This window comes from Zonotrichia leucophrys, chromosome Z (genome assembly GCF_028769735.1).
Source record: "Zonotrichia leucophrys gambelii isolate GWCS_2022_RI chromosome Z, RI_Zleu_2.0, whole genome shotgun sequence".
In the NCBI taxonomy this organism is placed as follows: Eukaryota; Metazoa; Chordata; class Aves; order Passeriformes; family Passerellidae; genus Zonotrichia; species Zonotrichia leucophrys.
Genome location: NC_088200.1, coordinates 33,352,999 through 33,370,994, shown reverse-complemented (window position 1 = coordinate 33,370,994; position 17,996 = coordinate 33,352,999). Strand labels below are relative to the sequence as shown.

At 38.5% G+C, this 17,996-nt stretch overlaps 1 protein-coding gene across 9 annotated transcripts in view; it reads right to left on the bottom strand.

The window, feature by feature from the left end:
* The window catches only part of MAST4 (microtubule associated serine/threonine kinase family member 4), a 293,004-nt gene that overhangs the window by 82,266 nt on the left and 192,742 nt on the right, over positions 1-17,996 (bottom strand). For all 9 annotated transcript variants that reach the window (XM_064736750.1, XM_064736751.1, XM_064736752.1 and 6 more), the window contains one exon: positions 6,665-6,753. In XM_064736750.1, coding sequence (XP_064592820.1) covers positions 6,665-6,753 — 89 coding nt within the window. The remainder of the gene's footprint in view (positions 1-6,664; positions 6,754-17,996) is intronic.

The following is a 17,996-nucleotide window of genomic DNA, read 5'->3' as shown; positions in this document are numbered from 1 at the left end:
AGTGATTGCTAAATTCAATGGGCCAAGTCAAATCTTTGAGAAATGATCTATGCTGACTGAATGTTATGCTAGAACTTTTGCCCAAGTTCTTTGATATTCTGAAGTTACCAGTGAAGCTGTTTTTGTTGTTTGACCTCTTGAGAATATCTTGTCGGTATTTCCCCTATGTATGCAATTTGAGGTACATGAACAACCGTAAGTAATTTATCAACTTCACTGAGTGAGCTGTTTGGGGCCTTATACCTATTTATCCAATCTCCTAGAGAAAGTCAGGTTAGTCCCTGCCATACTTGGGTGGACAATTCTTTAAGATCCCTCATGTTCCAGTATATATGACCAGCATGTGTTTCTCTTCCTACTCTATGAAGGGGAGGGAGAAAGGCAATTCTGACTGGTTTAGATTAGAATACCATCTTCCAGTCTTCCGTTACTAAGAAAAGCAAGCAATATCTTTCAGTCTTATAAAGAAATCTCCTACATTCTATCCCATCTGCACTTCTCCCCACAAGATCTCACCTGAACATGTATGACAATAAACGTATGCAGTATTCCAGATGAAATCTAACTAGGACACTGTACAGTGGCATGAAATATTTTCCAAATTTAAATGAAAATTACTTTCTTTATACATCTTCTGATATTTCATTTTCAAAGCTCCACTAGACTGGTCCTTGCAAACATCATGTTATACAGAAAATGCAGTGAGATCCTAAACTAAACTCTATAATAGGTGAGTTCACAGTTTATCACAGACATTTCTGTTACAGGTCCTCCAGTATAAAATGTTGCATATTGCAATTTCATACTTTTTTATTCAAGTCATTCACTCACTTCAAAACAGTTCCCCGATGTTATGTCATACTGGATGTCTTCCAAATTTGGGTAAGCTACAGTAATTTTTGCCATTGCCACTTATAAGAATAAAATATTTGGCCACAAAAACAAAACCTGATGACTCGACTGATAACCTCCACTCACACTTTATAATATTCCTCATTTTAGCACAAGCCTCTTTGTACCCTTAAACAATTTCCTACTTATCTTACAATTCTTGTCCTAGTCATCTCAGTGGCACCACATGGAATATTCTTAAAATACAGACAAGTAAAATTTACAGCATTGTTCCTAACAGCTAAATCTTGCTCCTTCAGCAGATACAATTAAGAAGCACCACCTGTGTCCATTAATCATTAGGGGTTAGTATCAACCACACGAAGAAGCACCTGTGACTTCTGAGGTGGGGACACCTGAATGCCCTGACTTGCTGAGATTATAATCATTCACTTTGCAGGCTGGGTGGTGCAGATGATCTGCCTACACAGCATCAGACAATCAGCTGGAAAAGCCCATTAATGACACAGGCACCAGGTATCATCCAAGCTATGCTGCAACTCTTAGCTTCCCACAATTCTCTATGTATTCAACAGCTCATTGAAAACTCAGAAGTACTTTTCAGCAGATTTAACACCTTTCAGCCTAAATACTAAAGGCAAAGGATGTCCTCACCACTAACCTAAGGCAGTTGCTAACGAGCCTAAAGGTATTACCTAGCATGCTTTCTATTTTTGCAAGAAATAGAAACACTTTATGTAGTGAAAGCTGATACTATGTGATCTTTACCTGGATGCATAAGGCATGGCAAAAGGCTTCAGTTGCAAACTAAAGTCTGACTTTCCAGACAGAAATTATCTCTGCAATCAGCTACAGGTCCTGCCTGGAGAAAAACTTATTTTATACATTGTATTGGCAATTAACATACATTAACAGACATATAGTATCTGCTGTACATACTGTCTTTTTCGTATCTCATTTATCATCCTGAGTCTCAGACCCTACCCCATGGGCTCCCAATCCTTGGACTACTTACTGCTCTAATAACACTTTAGTGTATCCCAGAAGCTTTTATGGTCACTGTTGCTTACAAACAAATCTGCCCCTTTCCTGGCAGATGCCACTCATGCACTACTTGCACTCTGCACAATCTACTTACTTCATAAGACTGTCTCGCCTGTCTCTCCCTCCCATCTGACATGAATCTGAGTATGACTGGGATAGCAAGGCTAATAGTTAAAAAATTCCATGTAAGTATTCAGTGCTTGTCCCAATCAGCTTGCATCTATAAAGATTAACAACAAACTCCCTTGTAGGAAAAATCTTCTATTATCTCCAGAGTAAGCAATGAAAACTGTGGGGGGAGAGCGGGGGGATAATTTGCCTGAGATCTCTATATTAGACGTTCTCATACAAGGCAATTATTATTACCCTAAACTTGGGCCACTGGTCCTCCTCAAAGAACTTCTATCTAAACTATAGAACAGCTGACACCTCCAGTTCAGACTGTATCTGGATGAAAAACAGGACTATAAGGAAGAACATAGGTATAAAATGCAGTTGAAGATCTATGCTTACATCCAAGATGTTCGTCCTCTAAAACAGAGCAATCCTATTCACATCCAATCTAGTTCAAATCCAGTTTATGACTAAACTAAAGTAGCTACTTTATGACTAGTAGTTTATGACTAGACTAAAGTAGCTACCTGAGCTCTTCAGCAGATCTGAAGTAATAGCACATTGCTTCCAAAGGTGCAGCCAGACCTCTAAATGATTGGTCTGCAGATACCAAAGATGAAAACGTTCTTGAGCAAAGTCAGAGGCACTGGCAGGAGTGGTTTTGCAGGGCACTCTAAGAGAGCTCCACCTTGAGATTCCAGAACACATCTTCACTCACTTTGCTACATTTGATACAGAGGACTCACAGCACTTTTCTGTCTGGGATGGGATCACTTTCTGAGATGGGAGGCCTTTGGGGAAACAAACCCAAGTAGTTTAAACTAGTGGTCCAAATAAAATAATCTCAAGCATGCCATGCAGAGTTAACTGAGGATGTATTTGGCTTGCTCTCAACAAGCAAAGAGGAAAAGCTTGTTAGGGAATCCAAGGGTGTCCTCGCAAAGAATGAAAAGACTCACTTCAGATGCCTCTGGGACAACAAATTCCCAAGCAATGCCAACCATCTCATTAGGACTACACACAAAGGCAAGGATAACACTAAAGGCTATTAAGATGATAACTAAAAGAAATTGATCCCGGGTGGATTTTCAAGAGTGTGACAATTTTGATTCCACTCAACTTGAACAGTCTACAGTAAAGGGCATGCTGATTTCAGCTGGGATAGAATTTTCTTCTTAGTCACTGGTTCAGTGTTTGGAGCCAGCATGAGACGAAGGCTGGCAGCACACTGATGCTCCAGCTGCTGCTGAGCAGCGCCCACCCTTAGCCAAGGCCCTTCAGTGTCCAGGGACCACGTGCACAGCCAGGTGGGACACCTCTGGGAGGGAGCACGGCGGGGACAGGGACCCGAACAGCCAGAGGGATGTTCCACACACAGAGCAGCGTGTCCAGGATGTAAACTGCAGGGAGCTGGCCAGGAGGGGCTGATGCTGCTGGGGGCTGGGCTGGGCATTGCTCAGCAGCTCGTAAGCAATTGTATTGTGGGTCGCTTGCTTCTCTTGGGTATGATACACCACTCTCCCCTTTTCATTACAATTGTTATTGTTGTTATTATTATCTTCAGTAGTAATATTGTATTTTTATGTTTTGTTTCAGTTATTAAACTGTTCTAATCTCAACTCACAAATTTTACTTTTAATTTTTTTTTCTAATTTTTCTATCTGCTGTAGGGGGGATGGGCAGGTGAGCAGCTGCACGGTACTTAGCTTTTATTGCAGGTCTTTATCCCTTTGTTGTGCTTTAATCCAGCTGGCAACTAAGATGGTAAAAACATTAAGAATCTAGTCCACTTAAATAAGAGCAATGAATGGAACTCTTTTCAGTAAGAGCAACAGCAGGCTCTCCCCAGAGATGGATAGAGCACCTGGAAGTAGGGAGTACAGGAGTGGGATCCAGTAGAAGAAACAGCCTAACATGCAATGTGAGGAAGCTAACGATTTCTAGGATAGGTGATACCAAGAGTCCTCAATGCCTAAAGTTCCTGGCTTTCTCATCAGTTAAAATGAGTCCCTTAAAAAAGGCAAGTGATGCAAGAATCAGTATTTTCTTTTGACAACCCAGTGACAAGAAATTGTGCAATGGTCTCATGAAGTTAAATCAGATGTTAGCATGCAACCTGATCCTCAGCCTGAACTCACATGGGCAGATTGCATGAATGAAACAGAACTCTAAAAACACACAAGGAAAAATTCTCTAGAGCACATGCTCCTCAAAGTCCTGCAAATTCTGCACAACCTCAAAAGAACATATTTGTCAAAAATGCATGTTATTACCACACTTCAGCCAAGAACAGACTAATGAATAAACCTGTTTGTTTTCAGTAAATGCAAGCACTGACACTTTGCTGCACATTCAGCTTGCTACACGCTCCCCAGGGACTGGGAACTTTTTTGTCTGCCTCTCCCTCTTCTACTGTTCCCCCTTCCAAAAGCAAAAGTTAGTAAGAAATATTTGAAGGTTTTAGAGGATCATCTTCAGTCTCTCTGAAACTTAAGCTTGAGGTACATGCTCCAGGCAGATGGTCTGGCTCTAAAGTAAAAACTTCCAATTTAAAGAACTTTCCTAAGAGAATCTCAGCTTCAAAAAAGACCCTAAAATAATCTATAGCTGGACAGGAGATATACCAGGTTCTCTCCTTGGAGTCAAGGAGGCCTCTCTGACTTGGAGCAAATCCTCTCAGCTAAGAAGAACAAACCCAGCAAGCTGTACAGCACACACAGTGTCTTGTCACACCCCTCTACCACACCTCGCAAGGAAACAGGCCTTCAGTACATGCCACAACAGAGAGGAGGAAGGCAATGTGAGTGTGCAGAACCTAGTGCAGTTTAACACCTGGCAGCTCTGACAACACAGAAATCACAGGATCACTATAAATCCAGCCTCCCAAGTCTGACATTCTCACAGATTTACAGACATTAAACACTTGAAATACTGAACTCCTACTGCCTGTAGAGGAAAGTACTTAGCTTACTAAATTTGCATCTTTTTTATTTGTGTGGATTAGGATGACAGTCACAGGGATCTGATGTACAGACTTGTCTAGGCACACTAGCCAGCTGAGCTAAGATCCAATAGTTGTGTGAATATTTACCATAATTACCCATTTACAGAAACAAGCTAATAACACAGCTGGACATGCACATGCAAACATTAATCTCATACATGTGATGAGACTTACTATGAGGGTTACTAGTGCTGCCCAAGTGCCTAGCACACATGCCTTTGGAAATAGCCAAGTAAGAGAACCTACTGTATCCTGTGTAATGGGAGAAGCTGTCAGATTTCTGTAATATGCTTTTGCATAAACAGTACATATTGCTGAGTTTATGAAAAAAACACTTACACTTAATCTTTTTGCTTATAGAATTGGTTTTCAACCTTCTCAGCCACTTTACAATAGCTGTGACATCAGAAATATTATTTCTCTTTTGCTGTTTGAGAAATCAATTCAAAAGATGAAGCAACTTGATGAAAGCCTGAGTCCACTGTCAGACAGGAACTTTCCACCATTTATCAAATACACAACCTATATCCAAATCCCAGGTAACATGTGCTGGTCAGCCCATACTTCAGAGTCCATCAGGCATCACTGTCCCAAGGTTTCCATTTCAAAACAGATGGTATAGTCATTTACAGCAGCAGACATGCTAGAGCAAGCATTGTTACTGCTTTCCTCAAGTCAGCACAGCACAACCATGGACACTTTTTACGGTGACCACAATCTGCTCCTCCAAATGGAAATTTCTGTGTTTGAGAGACCTAGAATGGTATTCCAAACATTTCAAAATTTAATTTTTCAGTTTCAAAACAGTCTGCACCATGTTTTACTTTGTTGTTTTAAATGCTCTACTGCCTTGAACTCTTTAAAAATTTTCATGTTGCCTGGATTCCTACTTGTGGCAGCTGCTTCTAAGAGCAAAAATCACCACCAGGTTTTCTCTAACAATGTTGCTTCCATAAGAAAACTGGAGACGCCTTAATATACTTCAAAAATTCATGTGAAGCTCTGCACCTTCTTGTTTAGCATCTCCCTGCAAGAAGTTCTCCAGAGTATTCACAGTCATTGATCACACAAGGATTAGTGTGGTGCTTTCATTCAGGCCTGTGGTTATTGCCAATGCACCCTCAAAAATAAAAAGACAATAAATATTTGTGTAAATGTGAGGTGATATGCTAAAAATGTTAATTAAAAAATTAAGGCAATTATTATAAATTAAATATTTATTTATGGACATTCATTCAAGCTTTAAGTGTTTCAGATGTTTGAAAAGAAAAACAAAATTATCATCAATTTATTGCCATGCACAGCAATAAATACAGCAACTACAACAATAAATACAATAATAAGTACAGCAACTACCACCAAAGTGCCTGACACTATAAATCCTCGGGAGCAGAAGTTCCAGGATCAGAATGCAATACAGACTCCACTACCTACCTTATGCGGTACAAGCTATAGGAGGAGCAAAGGTAGGAGGGGGAGAGAAAATCTACCAGAATGCCAGGTGGAGAAATAAAAAATAGTTAAATGATATTTTTGGACTGATCATAACATAGGATTTATGGATCTAAATATAAAACAGAAATTCAGACAGGATGAAATCCAACTTCTTGCTATTACAGAACAGCAGTAGTAGCATAGTTACAAAATCACCTGTATGAGCTGAGAGTGGTGAATGAGGCCGAGGCAGAGCTGGAGACTGGCTACTGCCCATCAAACTCTTCCTGTTACTTGTTCTACAGCTGTGGGCAAAAAGAGAGGAAAGAAGACATTAGCATCAGAAATACAGCATGTACCACACATGGGCGTTTTGAGATTCTGCTACTGAGTTCCTTGACTTCCCAGTTTCCTATTAAAAATCAGAGCTATTGTTGTTTTTGTAGGCATGTCCAGGAAGTCTATGATTATAATGGATAATGGCAAAACCAGAAGTTTTCAAAGAAAATACACCATGGATACTTTTCAGGCTTGCACGTTTGCTGCTCTGTGCAATGACCGGCATTTCCCTGTAGAGTCATTAACAAAATATTCTTCTCCAACTAAAGCTTATTTCTTTGCCATACACTTTTTACAAAATATAAAAATAAATATAATGTAAAACACAGTCTCAGGTTTAGAATCACCATTCAATGACTAAAACTACTCCTGTTATGTGAACAGTAGCTTGAAATCACATGCCAGAGAGAGTAAGACTTATCAATTTGAGAATGATGTAATAATTATAAATCTAATTCTTGAGATAAATTTCACATCTGTGCCTTTTGTCAATGGAACAGATGATAACTAAGAAGATGAATGCATTTTTTTTACTCATACATTTTTCATCTGCAAAGTCACTAATTTCCCATACCACAAGATCATTAAACAAAATTAAAAGTAAATTAAGACATTGATTAAACTTGGGAAAGGAGGTATTTTTCTTAAATATATCATACAGTTTTTATATACTAGGTGGCAGAAGTAGTTTCCTTCTTCCCTCATTCTACTATAACAAATATACTCATAAACGTAAATCCCCAAACTACAAACATTCATGCAGAAGGAAAATATTATCCTGAACTAAGAGACCTTAGCTGTGTATAAACTGGAGTGCATATGCTAATGTTTACAGCACTGCAATCAGAATTTTTCTGTAAAGGTTTAGAAAAACTCCAAAACGTCTAAAATGGAGAAAGTTTATACACAAAAGCATTTAATTATCAAAGCAGACTGCAAGAGAAGCAGATTCAGATCTTATTTGTAGACATCTCAAAAAACGAATTTTGTAACACTATGATCATCCCTCACTATGTAACAGCCAGAAACCAAGACTAATTAGTCTAGATATAGTTAAACTGAATAAAGTGCAAAAGAAAGGATGGAGTTTAACAGCATAAAGAAAAGCAGATGCAGAAGTACTCCAAAGTAATACAGAAGACAAGGAAAATAAAGAAAAATAACATAGATTAAAAGTTGAATATCAGAAATCAGTATAGACAGTATCTAAAAAATTCAAAAGAAGTCAAACACTAAAAGCACTCTCCCCTTCAAAAATGCTTTGTGAAGCAGCAAGAGCAGCACTTCCAAATCTCTAATAGGTTAGTGCAAAGCCCATTTGCACACTGCACAAAGTTTTGCCATATTACATAATTATTACAGTGATTTAACCTTCAAGTGTATCATTACTGCAGACCTTTTTAAGAAAAGAATGTACAGAATTATTGCAAGTTTCACATGTGGAGTACTGTGAAACTTGCAATAATTTTGTACGTTCTTTTCTTAAAGAGAAAAGTCAAAACTTATTTAAAACATACACTACCACTTTTAAGCAAAAAATAAAGTATGAACTTTTAAAATGTGAAATTATAAACACAAGTTTTTAGTAATCTGTCTAGATCAATTTCTACATTTTACATCACAAAACCTGAGCAAATATTCTGTATTCCATCAGACAACAAAGTCCTAATTGTTTCCCCTCTTCTCTAAATTTTTTCCCAGGTAAAGAGCCATTGAATTCCTCTCTTATCAAAGAATGGTTCAAAGTTTTCCTTCTGGCTTCATGCAACCTCACCATATTTTTGCTAACTTCCTTCCCTTTATCTGCTACTCTTGTTTTAAAAGTTTGAATAATTGTTTCTTTGCAATTCTCCAATCTAAAATTGAATCCAGGAAAAACTTCTGGTATTTATTAGACATTCATTTAAAGACACAGAGATTGCATCTCTCCATGATGATGTGATGGTATCACTGCCAACAGCTGTGATGCAGGCTGGGGCTCAGAGCATCCATGATGTGACTTAAAAGCAAGTTTTTCATGACTGAAGTCTGGGATTTAAAGGACCATAACAAATTCTGGCAAAAGTAAGTAATATATAGAAAGCACAAAAATTTTAGATACCCTTCAAAGATTTTGCAACATGGATGATTCCCTGCACTTACTTGTCACTTGTCCTTACTTGTAGAAACTGAGACTTTTATCACTTTCGCCGGTCACTTTTACACTAATACCCAAGCTTTACATTTCTCAGTTGAATGTGCAATGTCTTTGACAAATTATTATCAAAAGCATATAATTAAACTTATCTTTGGGTTTTGGGCTGCTTTTTGGAGGCTGTGTATTTTTAGCACTCTGGAGAGTATGATGGCATTACCTTCAATATCAAGATCTTACACAATGAGAAATCTTTCCCCACTGCTGCCATTTAAAGAACACATTTGCTACTTGCTCAGATATGGCTGCAGAGACAATTCATCTTCTATCATACTCAAATGAAATGTCTTACTGAGAAATAAAAAATAAAAGATATGCAGTTCTCCTCTATTTGCCTTACCAGTAAGGTAAGATGCAACTCACTGCATGGAAGGACAAATCCATTCCAGAGCTCTTGCTGTAAACTTTGTTTTTCAGTTGCGCTTCACAAAGATTTTGAAACAATGTAATCCATCCTGTAAAATCTGTGAAACACAATTCCTTCCCCAAAATGATGCTATTATAAAAGAGGCATTTTGTAGATAAAAAAAAATAAACTTCACGGAACCTCGAAACATGATCTAAGCTGCCAGAACTCCACAAATGGGAAGCAGGGTGGCACAAAGGAGGTATCAAAGCATTACTTACTGAACTGTATTTAGCATTGAAACAGCTGTTTTCCTTGTACAAAAAAAATCTCAGAAGTTAAAACCATTTTAAAACAAAATAGTTCTTTTCTAGATCCCTGAACACATCAACTTTCCCCTTCTATTGTTTTCACAAAACTATTCTTCTCCCATTCAAATCTGACAAGATAAACCAACTGATAAGAGGCAGCCCTGAAATAAAGCTTCTTTGTCTGCAGTAAAGTTATAGCCATGCAGGAATACTCTACAGGAATTGTAACTTAGGGAAATATAAACCTTGGTAAACCACAGAGCACTAATCCCCAAAATGCAATTCTCTAAGCCTTGAATTTCATGCTGTGATCAGGTTGCATGCCAAGAAGAGACTACTAGCAAGCTAGGCAGCAGGTAAGAAGCAAAGCTTAGAACACTTTTTTAAAAACAAAAAAACCTTTTTACAAGATGAAAAAGAACAGGAGAGTGCACAGAAAAAAAATCAGTCATTTTTAACAATAACTAAACTTTGGGGTGTGCAGAAAACTTGAGCAAAACAGAAAGTTTACATTTGTTGCCCTTTGCCTTCTTTTCTGCCCCACAAATATCCTTCCTGGACTTTATTCCTCCTGGGTGACTACCTATCTGGAAGTCATTGACCTCACACTGTATCAGCAGTGCCTTGGACAAATGGTACTACTCCTTATCTTAGAATCCAATTCATAATTTCTTATTTGTTTCCCAAAACCACCCCCTCAAGACAGGTTCTGTCATAGCTCCTGCTCTCTGTCACTGACACTCCTGCCCACTCACTCTTCTCCTCCCTATCCTGACTTCTCAGCATGTCTCACCATGGGGGAATTCCTCCTTCACCTCAGCTCCAGTATCATTCCCAATGCACTAACTCCAAGTCACTTCTCCAGCTGCGACAGACAATCAATGTTTCTGATGAGAAGCACTCATGATAAAACAAACAGAAGACACTACACAGAAAGTGCTTTTGCTGAACTTCTATTGTAACAAACCCAGGGTGAACAGCAGCTGCTGAAAGATGCTATCCAGTTGCATCAAGCTTGACTACTTTGCTCCTTAAATAGCCACAATTCTTCCCATATCAGGCAAAAGCTATTTGGGTAGAAATGAGGGGAACAGTGAGGCTGAAATCAGCAAAGCATGAGACTCGAGTAAGAGTATGATTGTTAAAACACAACTACATTCCACAATCTCCTGAAAACATTAAACAGAATAAAAAGGTGAAGCAGAAATGCAGTACTTCTAGGAAAGACAATATTTCATCCAGAGCTGAAACAGGTTTCCTGATAATCAAGAAATGGCAATAGTTGTGAAAGATATGCACTGAAATGGAAATTTCTTCCTGTGAATGAGGGCTAAAAGATGAACAAATTACTGCCAATGAAGGTTAATCACTTTTATTTATTCAAAAGAAGTAGGGAAAGCAGGCTGTTCTGTCAGAGCCAGGCTTGCCAGGCTTTTCATGGGAAATATGGCATCAGCCTTTATAATTGATAATTATTTCATTTCACTATCCTCAATCATTGTATTTACACTTGCAATGAAGATGTATTTGGAGCCCAAGCTATTTTGACAGGTTACCACCTCTCACAGGCTATGCTGAGCACAGCACTACCCTACACCATCCTAATTCTGGTATTAGTGTAACATATAGCAGTTTAGTTGTAAGCAAAGATTAGAAGGGATTTCTCCTATTCTAAAAAGGGGCTACAAACAAATGGTTTTAGTTGCCAATACAAGCACAAAGAAATTAAGTTAGTGCCATATCCAGAATGTGAAGCCTAACCAGGTACACATGAGACACTAATAATGCAAGACCAGCCTTCCTATAAAGGCTCCAGGGATAGAAAAAGGGGTTATAATTTCTCTGGTGTTAAAACTGCATAGTTGAAAACTACCCCAGCAGGAACATACTGTCTCTAGCAAGACTTGAGATATTGTGACTTTGGTTATACAGGAAAGTTAAATTTAAGTTCTATCTCAGTTATATTTAAGTTGTTATGAAGGTAGCTAAGGTATGACTTCACAGTTATTATCTTCAGCAACACCAACACTGAAGAGTCATTGAACAGTGCACACTGAACTTAAAAAAACCCAGAACATTTGAAGTGAGGAATTTAGTTCAGTTTGTCTTGGCTATTTTGTCTGGTTGGTTCGGTTTACTTTGTTTTTAAAGAAGAAGCCTTCTACATTAAAAAGCAGTTCAGTGAGTACTTCCACATGCTCCAGAACCCAGACAAGTTCTGCGGGGATATTAACTGGAATAAATGCAAAAACCAGCTGCCCTGAAGAGATGACGCACATCGATACTGCAGGCAGCTTCCTTGAAGCAGCCATGAAGCTTGTATTTGATGAAGCATCTGCAGACCCAGAAAGTTAAACACAGCCCACATAGCACCAGTTCATACCTAGATTGCTTTATGCAAGGAAACAAACTGGCCAAGAATATTTTTCAAGGAATTAGAATTACACTTTTAAAGGCTGTCAGTATTTCACATTCATATAAATTTATTATCTAGCAGTATTTTCTGATATATTTTACCTAGACTGTATGTCTGCATATACACTCTCCAAATTTGGTATGTGTATATACATGTGCATATATGCATATACAGACATACGTTCATATTCATATGCATAAAATGTATGCATATATTTAGATAAACATATATCTATCTCTAACAGTCTACCTTTACAACATTGCACATACAGTCAAACGTTCTACTTACTATGTATACTCCTTCTGTGAGGAATTATTCTGCATCAGTCTGTAATGCCCTGGAGAAAATAGGCTACTGGGATTTAAATTTTAAGTGTTATAATGTAGGGACAGATTCAGATTTTCCTCTTTTGTATGTGAGGTTTAGTCAACTTAAGTAAGGTGAGCTTTAGTCTGAAGAAACAAGAGTGCTGTCAAAACATAATGAAAACAGCACACCAAGATGCAGCTGCTTGCTGCCCTAGTTTGGTGGTCTGTCTCAAACCTTTGCAACAACACCACACTGAGTGGTATGGCTTTGGCTACTGGCCAGACAAACATGAGCTTTAAGCTACAAGTCCTCTCTGAATACTGAAAAACGCGCATGAAATTCCCTTCTCCCTACCATTAATACCAATTATCAACATGCCACCATGCCATCAGAACTTCACCTTTCCTCAATCATACAAAAGAAGAGACTTTTTCTTTGTATTTTCTACAGGGAAAATAAAACAAAAATCGACTACATGTATGATCACCCTTTCCATAGACTGCCCTAAAGGATTCAAATGCAAGCATGACAGCATCACTGCAAAAGCAGACACCAGGAAAAATCACAGAATTGTAAAAATATCTGCCAAATGTCTAATAACCAGACCTGAGGGAGGCTGACACAAAGACTACTCACACTGAGAAGGGCATCTCAATCTCCTTTGAACCAGAGTCTTACAATACAAATAACAAGGTCATTATGCCTTCTCAACTGAACTTGCTAGTTGGATGTGTTCAGCATCTCCAGCTTCACTGACTGCTCTCACTTTTACTCTAGTCAATTTCAATCCATAGTTTTTCTTCTTCTTGCACAGGAGAAGAAGAAAATCAGTAGTTACAAGAACTCCGAATTTCTTCTACAGATTTAAAACGGCATACTTCTGTCTGTCCTGAACCTTCCTAAACCCACCAATTCACATTTAACTCACATAATTAAATATTCATCTCTACAGTAACAAAAAAGAGTATTAAGCTAACTACTAACTCCATAGTTGTACAATATTCATAAAATAGCTGCACAAAAGTTAATGTCTGTGCTACAGCCAGAGTGAGTATGCAGAGGAGGGCATACAAAAAGAATGCTCAGGATCACAAACCCCTGGGTCATTGAGCAATTCTGCTTTATTATAACCAAAATTACATTTTTGCATCTTCACATCATACAACCCATTGAGAACACAATGATGGGATCATTTAAATCCCACTGTTTCTTGAATTTATAGTTTATTTCGTATTCTGAAAAGAGAAAAAAACCCAAGTTACTAGGTGTTTCTTATCATACTGAGAAATTTAACTAAATTCCTTGACACAAAAATGTTATTCATTCAAAATAGAAGGGTAACTAGGAAGCTAGCACCAAATGTAGAGGAAAAACATGCAGGGCTGGCCTAAATTACTGCTAAGTATGATTACCTGCATGCTACATAATTCAGAACATGCAAAAAAAACCCCAAAACAAAGAAAGAAAAAACCTACCAAAATCAAAACACCCAAATCAAACAAACAAACAACAAAAAAAATGCCTAATTGAAAAAAGCCAAAATCAGTAGCCACTGTGAAAGTTTTATAATATATAAGAAGCCTTATCTTAAAAAAAAAGGTCATACATCACACCTATTAAGATCACAGCATCACTAGTTTGGAGGCGTTAACCGAATGAAGTAGTGCCTTGACTTGCACAGTAGATAATCCTGCAGAAAGTGTCTGCATTAGACAGGAAATAGCTATTTACCAGAGGGCAAGCCTATCTAGGCTGCAGACAGGAGGTTCAAAAAAGAGGTCTCCTTGTGCTTTTGGGCCATACCCTACAGTTTACATTAACCCTTATCACTCCATATTCTGACTACAATTTCCTGGTGCATCTCCTGTGCTGAGAGAATGCAGGCAGACACTTCCTACCAAGTTGCAGAGGAAACGCTGGGGGCAGGATGCTTCTCACTCTGACCCACTGCTGGTTGCTAACAACTTGGGAGAAACTGGGGGAGCAGATGGACGTGAGTCAGGATCTTGGACACCATTTCCTCTGGAGCCACCACTTCACCTCCGGCTGGTGTGCTGTGTGCAAGGCTGTAGCACAGACACTGTCACAGGCGATGCTTCCAGTGGCTCTGTCCCTGGTTCAGGAGCTAGGCTGGAGCCCTGTTGCTGCTGCCCACAACACAAGCAGTCAGTCAGTCAAGGGACCCCCTCAGCTGAGGCACCACCCTTCTACCCCCTCAATGGGAAACAGTAGGCTTTTCCACATTTACATTCAACAAGAAGTGAATATATGGACAACTTTTACCCAGTCAGCCCCTTCAAAAAATAACCCCAAACAAAACCAATAAACAAATGGGTCCTGTTCCAGCCATACTTCCTTTGAAAACATCCAACCAGACTCAAGGACTAACCACAGCCAACTCTCCAGGACATTTTAATACTGCCAGGGAGCCAAGCACATATCCTGAGTTTTCTGTAACTCCGGTTGAAACTGAGGCCACCAGAGTTCAGAATTTAGATAAAATATGGGAGTGTCTCCAGATTACAGACCAAAGGCCTGTTTGTCCAGTTACCTACCCTGTTCACCCTCTCTCCAGTTTTCTCATTCCGTTTTCCCCTTAGAACTACCTCCTCCGGGGCTTCTTTGCTTCTTACTCACTCAGAAGTGCACTGTTCCTAACTTGCCATGTACCAGACCAGGATGATAAGCCATACAAGCCTCTTCATAACAGTAATCATGTTCCTCAAATAAGCATGGAAAGAACTTTAAGGAGTGCTTCTCTTGGCTCAAAGTGTCTGCATGGCATCAATACCCAAAACATCCCAGTGGGTTAAAGACTGTCACTTTTTGAAATTAGGTAGTTACATGCAGCCAGCCTCAAAAAGCCTAATTCCTTGGTAGATGTCTAAGACACTACAGAAATTACTAATCCATTTTCAGTTGGGGGAAAAAAACAAGAAACTATTTTGTTTGCCCTGCTTCTTGTTGTGGAAGTTGTGCTTCATCTTCCTTTCAACGTCCTCTATTTGTTGGTACCCGTTAAAAATTTTATGTTGCCACAGTGACTTTCACATAAAAAAAATCAGAAGCTTATTAAAACAGAAGTCTACATCACATGAAACACAGTCTGCATTGCACTGTACTACAGAGACTCACCCAGGAGAAATCAGACAAAGTCCTAGAAATACTTTTTCCTACATTATTTCACAGTATTTTTAAGATAGTTTTACGATTTTTTTCCCCTTTTGTTTTCCACACCTCTCCCCCAACTTTTTTTTCTCCTAATAGTCTTCAAGTAGTAGAGCTAAAGTAATCACATCCTAAAATTCAAGGGTAGGAGATTGGGAGCTGCTTGAAGGAGACAGATTTTACGTGGTTTTACACTCTAATTCAGTAGTTCTCCTCTGGTTTAACCTCTAATTATAATTAAACTTGACTCCTTTCTCCTATAATTAAGTAGAAACAATTCATTTTTACTCAGAAGAGCAGTAAGTCCAGACAGGACAGGACTGCTTCTTTCCTTCTTTAATAAATCTAGTAGGTCCCATTCTCTCAAAACTATGAGGCTGCTTGACTAATCTTCATTCTTCATCCAAACATGAGAGTTGCCAAAAATTCACAATAAATACCTAATCTTCAACAACGCAATGTAAATTTCCATCTTTTCTTTAAGGGAATCAATCCAAGTAACAGGAAAAGTGGTCCTATTTCTCTTCCCTTCTCAGGTTTTAAAAAACACAAGAGGAAATATTATGTAACTGAAGTGTCACACTTTCTATGTAAGAAATATAAACATTTTGCAATTAATATTCTGTCTTGCTTTTTGTTTGGACATAAGGAGTCAGTAATGCTTAAGCAGTTAATGCACTGGACTTAAGTAAAAAAAGAAAAAACTTTAAGAAAAATTAAAATCATTATTTAGGGCAAAATATGGGCATTTGAAAACTATGCCCTTTACGGATTAGGAGATTGAATATGAACAATTAAGTGGAAGGCATTCAACCTCAAAACTACGTCTGTTCCCACAAGACCTCTGGCAGCACCATCAGTGTCCCACATTTGAGCATGCACACATTGACTGCAGTTCAGAAATTCAGTTTGCAAACAAAAGACCCTCCTCTCTTTAGTGAGACCCACATTCTCTTTCCCTCCCACTGACAGCTGACCAAAAGTTTTTTAATTAAATGATAATTAAGCATCTAGAAGCATTATTTTCCCAGGGGACGTGAAAAAAAAAATCCATTCACTGCGCCCATTCAGCTGTTGGTCTCTGTCGAGCCTGTGGCAGAGGGCATCAATTAATGCCAGTTATGGCAGCTTTCATGAAGAGGGTGTTTGTTCTGCAGGAACCAGACATCTGCAAAGTTATGCTAAAAGGTAAGTGACCAAACACTCCACAGTGTCATGATCTTAAGACACCGCTACACATTTTTCTGCAGCCAGCAAGGTGCCATTCCCCAACAGTCTTACAGAGCAATAACAAATTAAAGTCTGTGTTGGAGTTTCCAAACACAGTGATATCCCTTTTGAAGCAAAACAATAAATAACTGTTATAAGAAATGGGTATGTCTGATCTAGCTTTTTTCCAGATTAAAACTGGGCTTATGTAACAGACATAATTACTGATCATTACTTTTCATTTAACAATGCCTCATGAGAAATTCAACAGAAAAAAAAAAATTAAGTACGTGCTGGCACATAGTTGACACCATTTACAAATGTACATAAATTATTTCTTTTCTCCATAGATTTGTATTAGATATACAGTATCTACACTTAAAAAGTCAGCTATGTATCTAAACTGGTACAGTCACATAAGCGATCTCCCTTCTGAAGACAAAGTTACACCATACATAAGTCTTTTACTGGTTCAGAATTTCTCCATTAGAAAATAAAAATTTTTATTTTAACCATGACAATACAAACTGTCTTTTTCAACTGCAATTGTGTATTAAGTAAGCTGTGTCAGCAAGATTAACTTGAACACTACCTACGGCTCAAATTATCCTCCCTGTATAAAACCCAGCACGCAGACTAAGTCTGGAAGCAAACTTCAGCTCCACATGCCAATACAGCTACTGAGGAAGGGAACCTATTACACATGCAGATCATCACACTGCATAGTCACAGTGAGGAAACTGGAAACATCTGAATAATCTCTAGTGAAGCAATTTAAACATCTCCAGGCACAGTCACAAGTGGGGATGACACAAGGCCTCTGACATCCACTTACTTTTTTTTTTTTTAACAGTAATGCTTAATCATCAAGCACCACAGAAGCCAGGAAAGGTCAGATGATTTATGTGTTTCAGTGTGCTGCCACAGACCTGCACAATATATATATGCACATTTATAGTATTAAAAATAGTGTGGCATGGTATTGAAAAAAGTTTCAGTGGTGTACACTTCATGTTTCAACTGACTGGATTACTCAGTGAGGTCAGAAACAAATTATCTAGGCCATTGCAAATAAAGTACTGACAATGCCTTCATGTCATGTCATCAAGCATCCCTTCCTTCTGACATGCTGTGCCACTTTAGTAATCCAAGTCTCTAAATCATAAACAACTGTTCAATTTTAGAATCCCTTTAGCGAATCTAAGATAGGCTTTCTGCAGATCAAAACACCACAGTGCTGGGTCGTGACCTCTCAT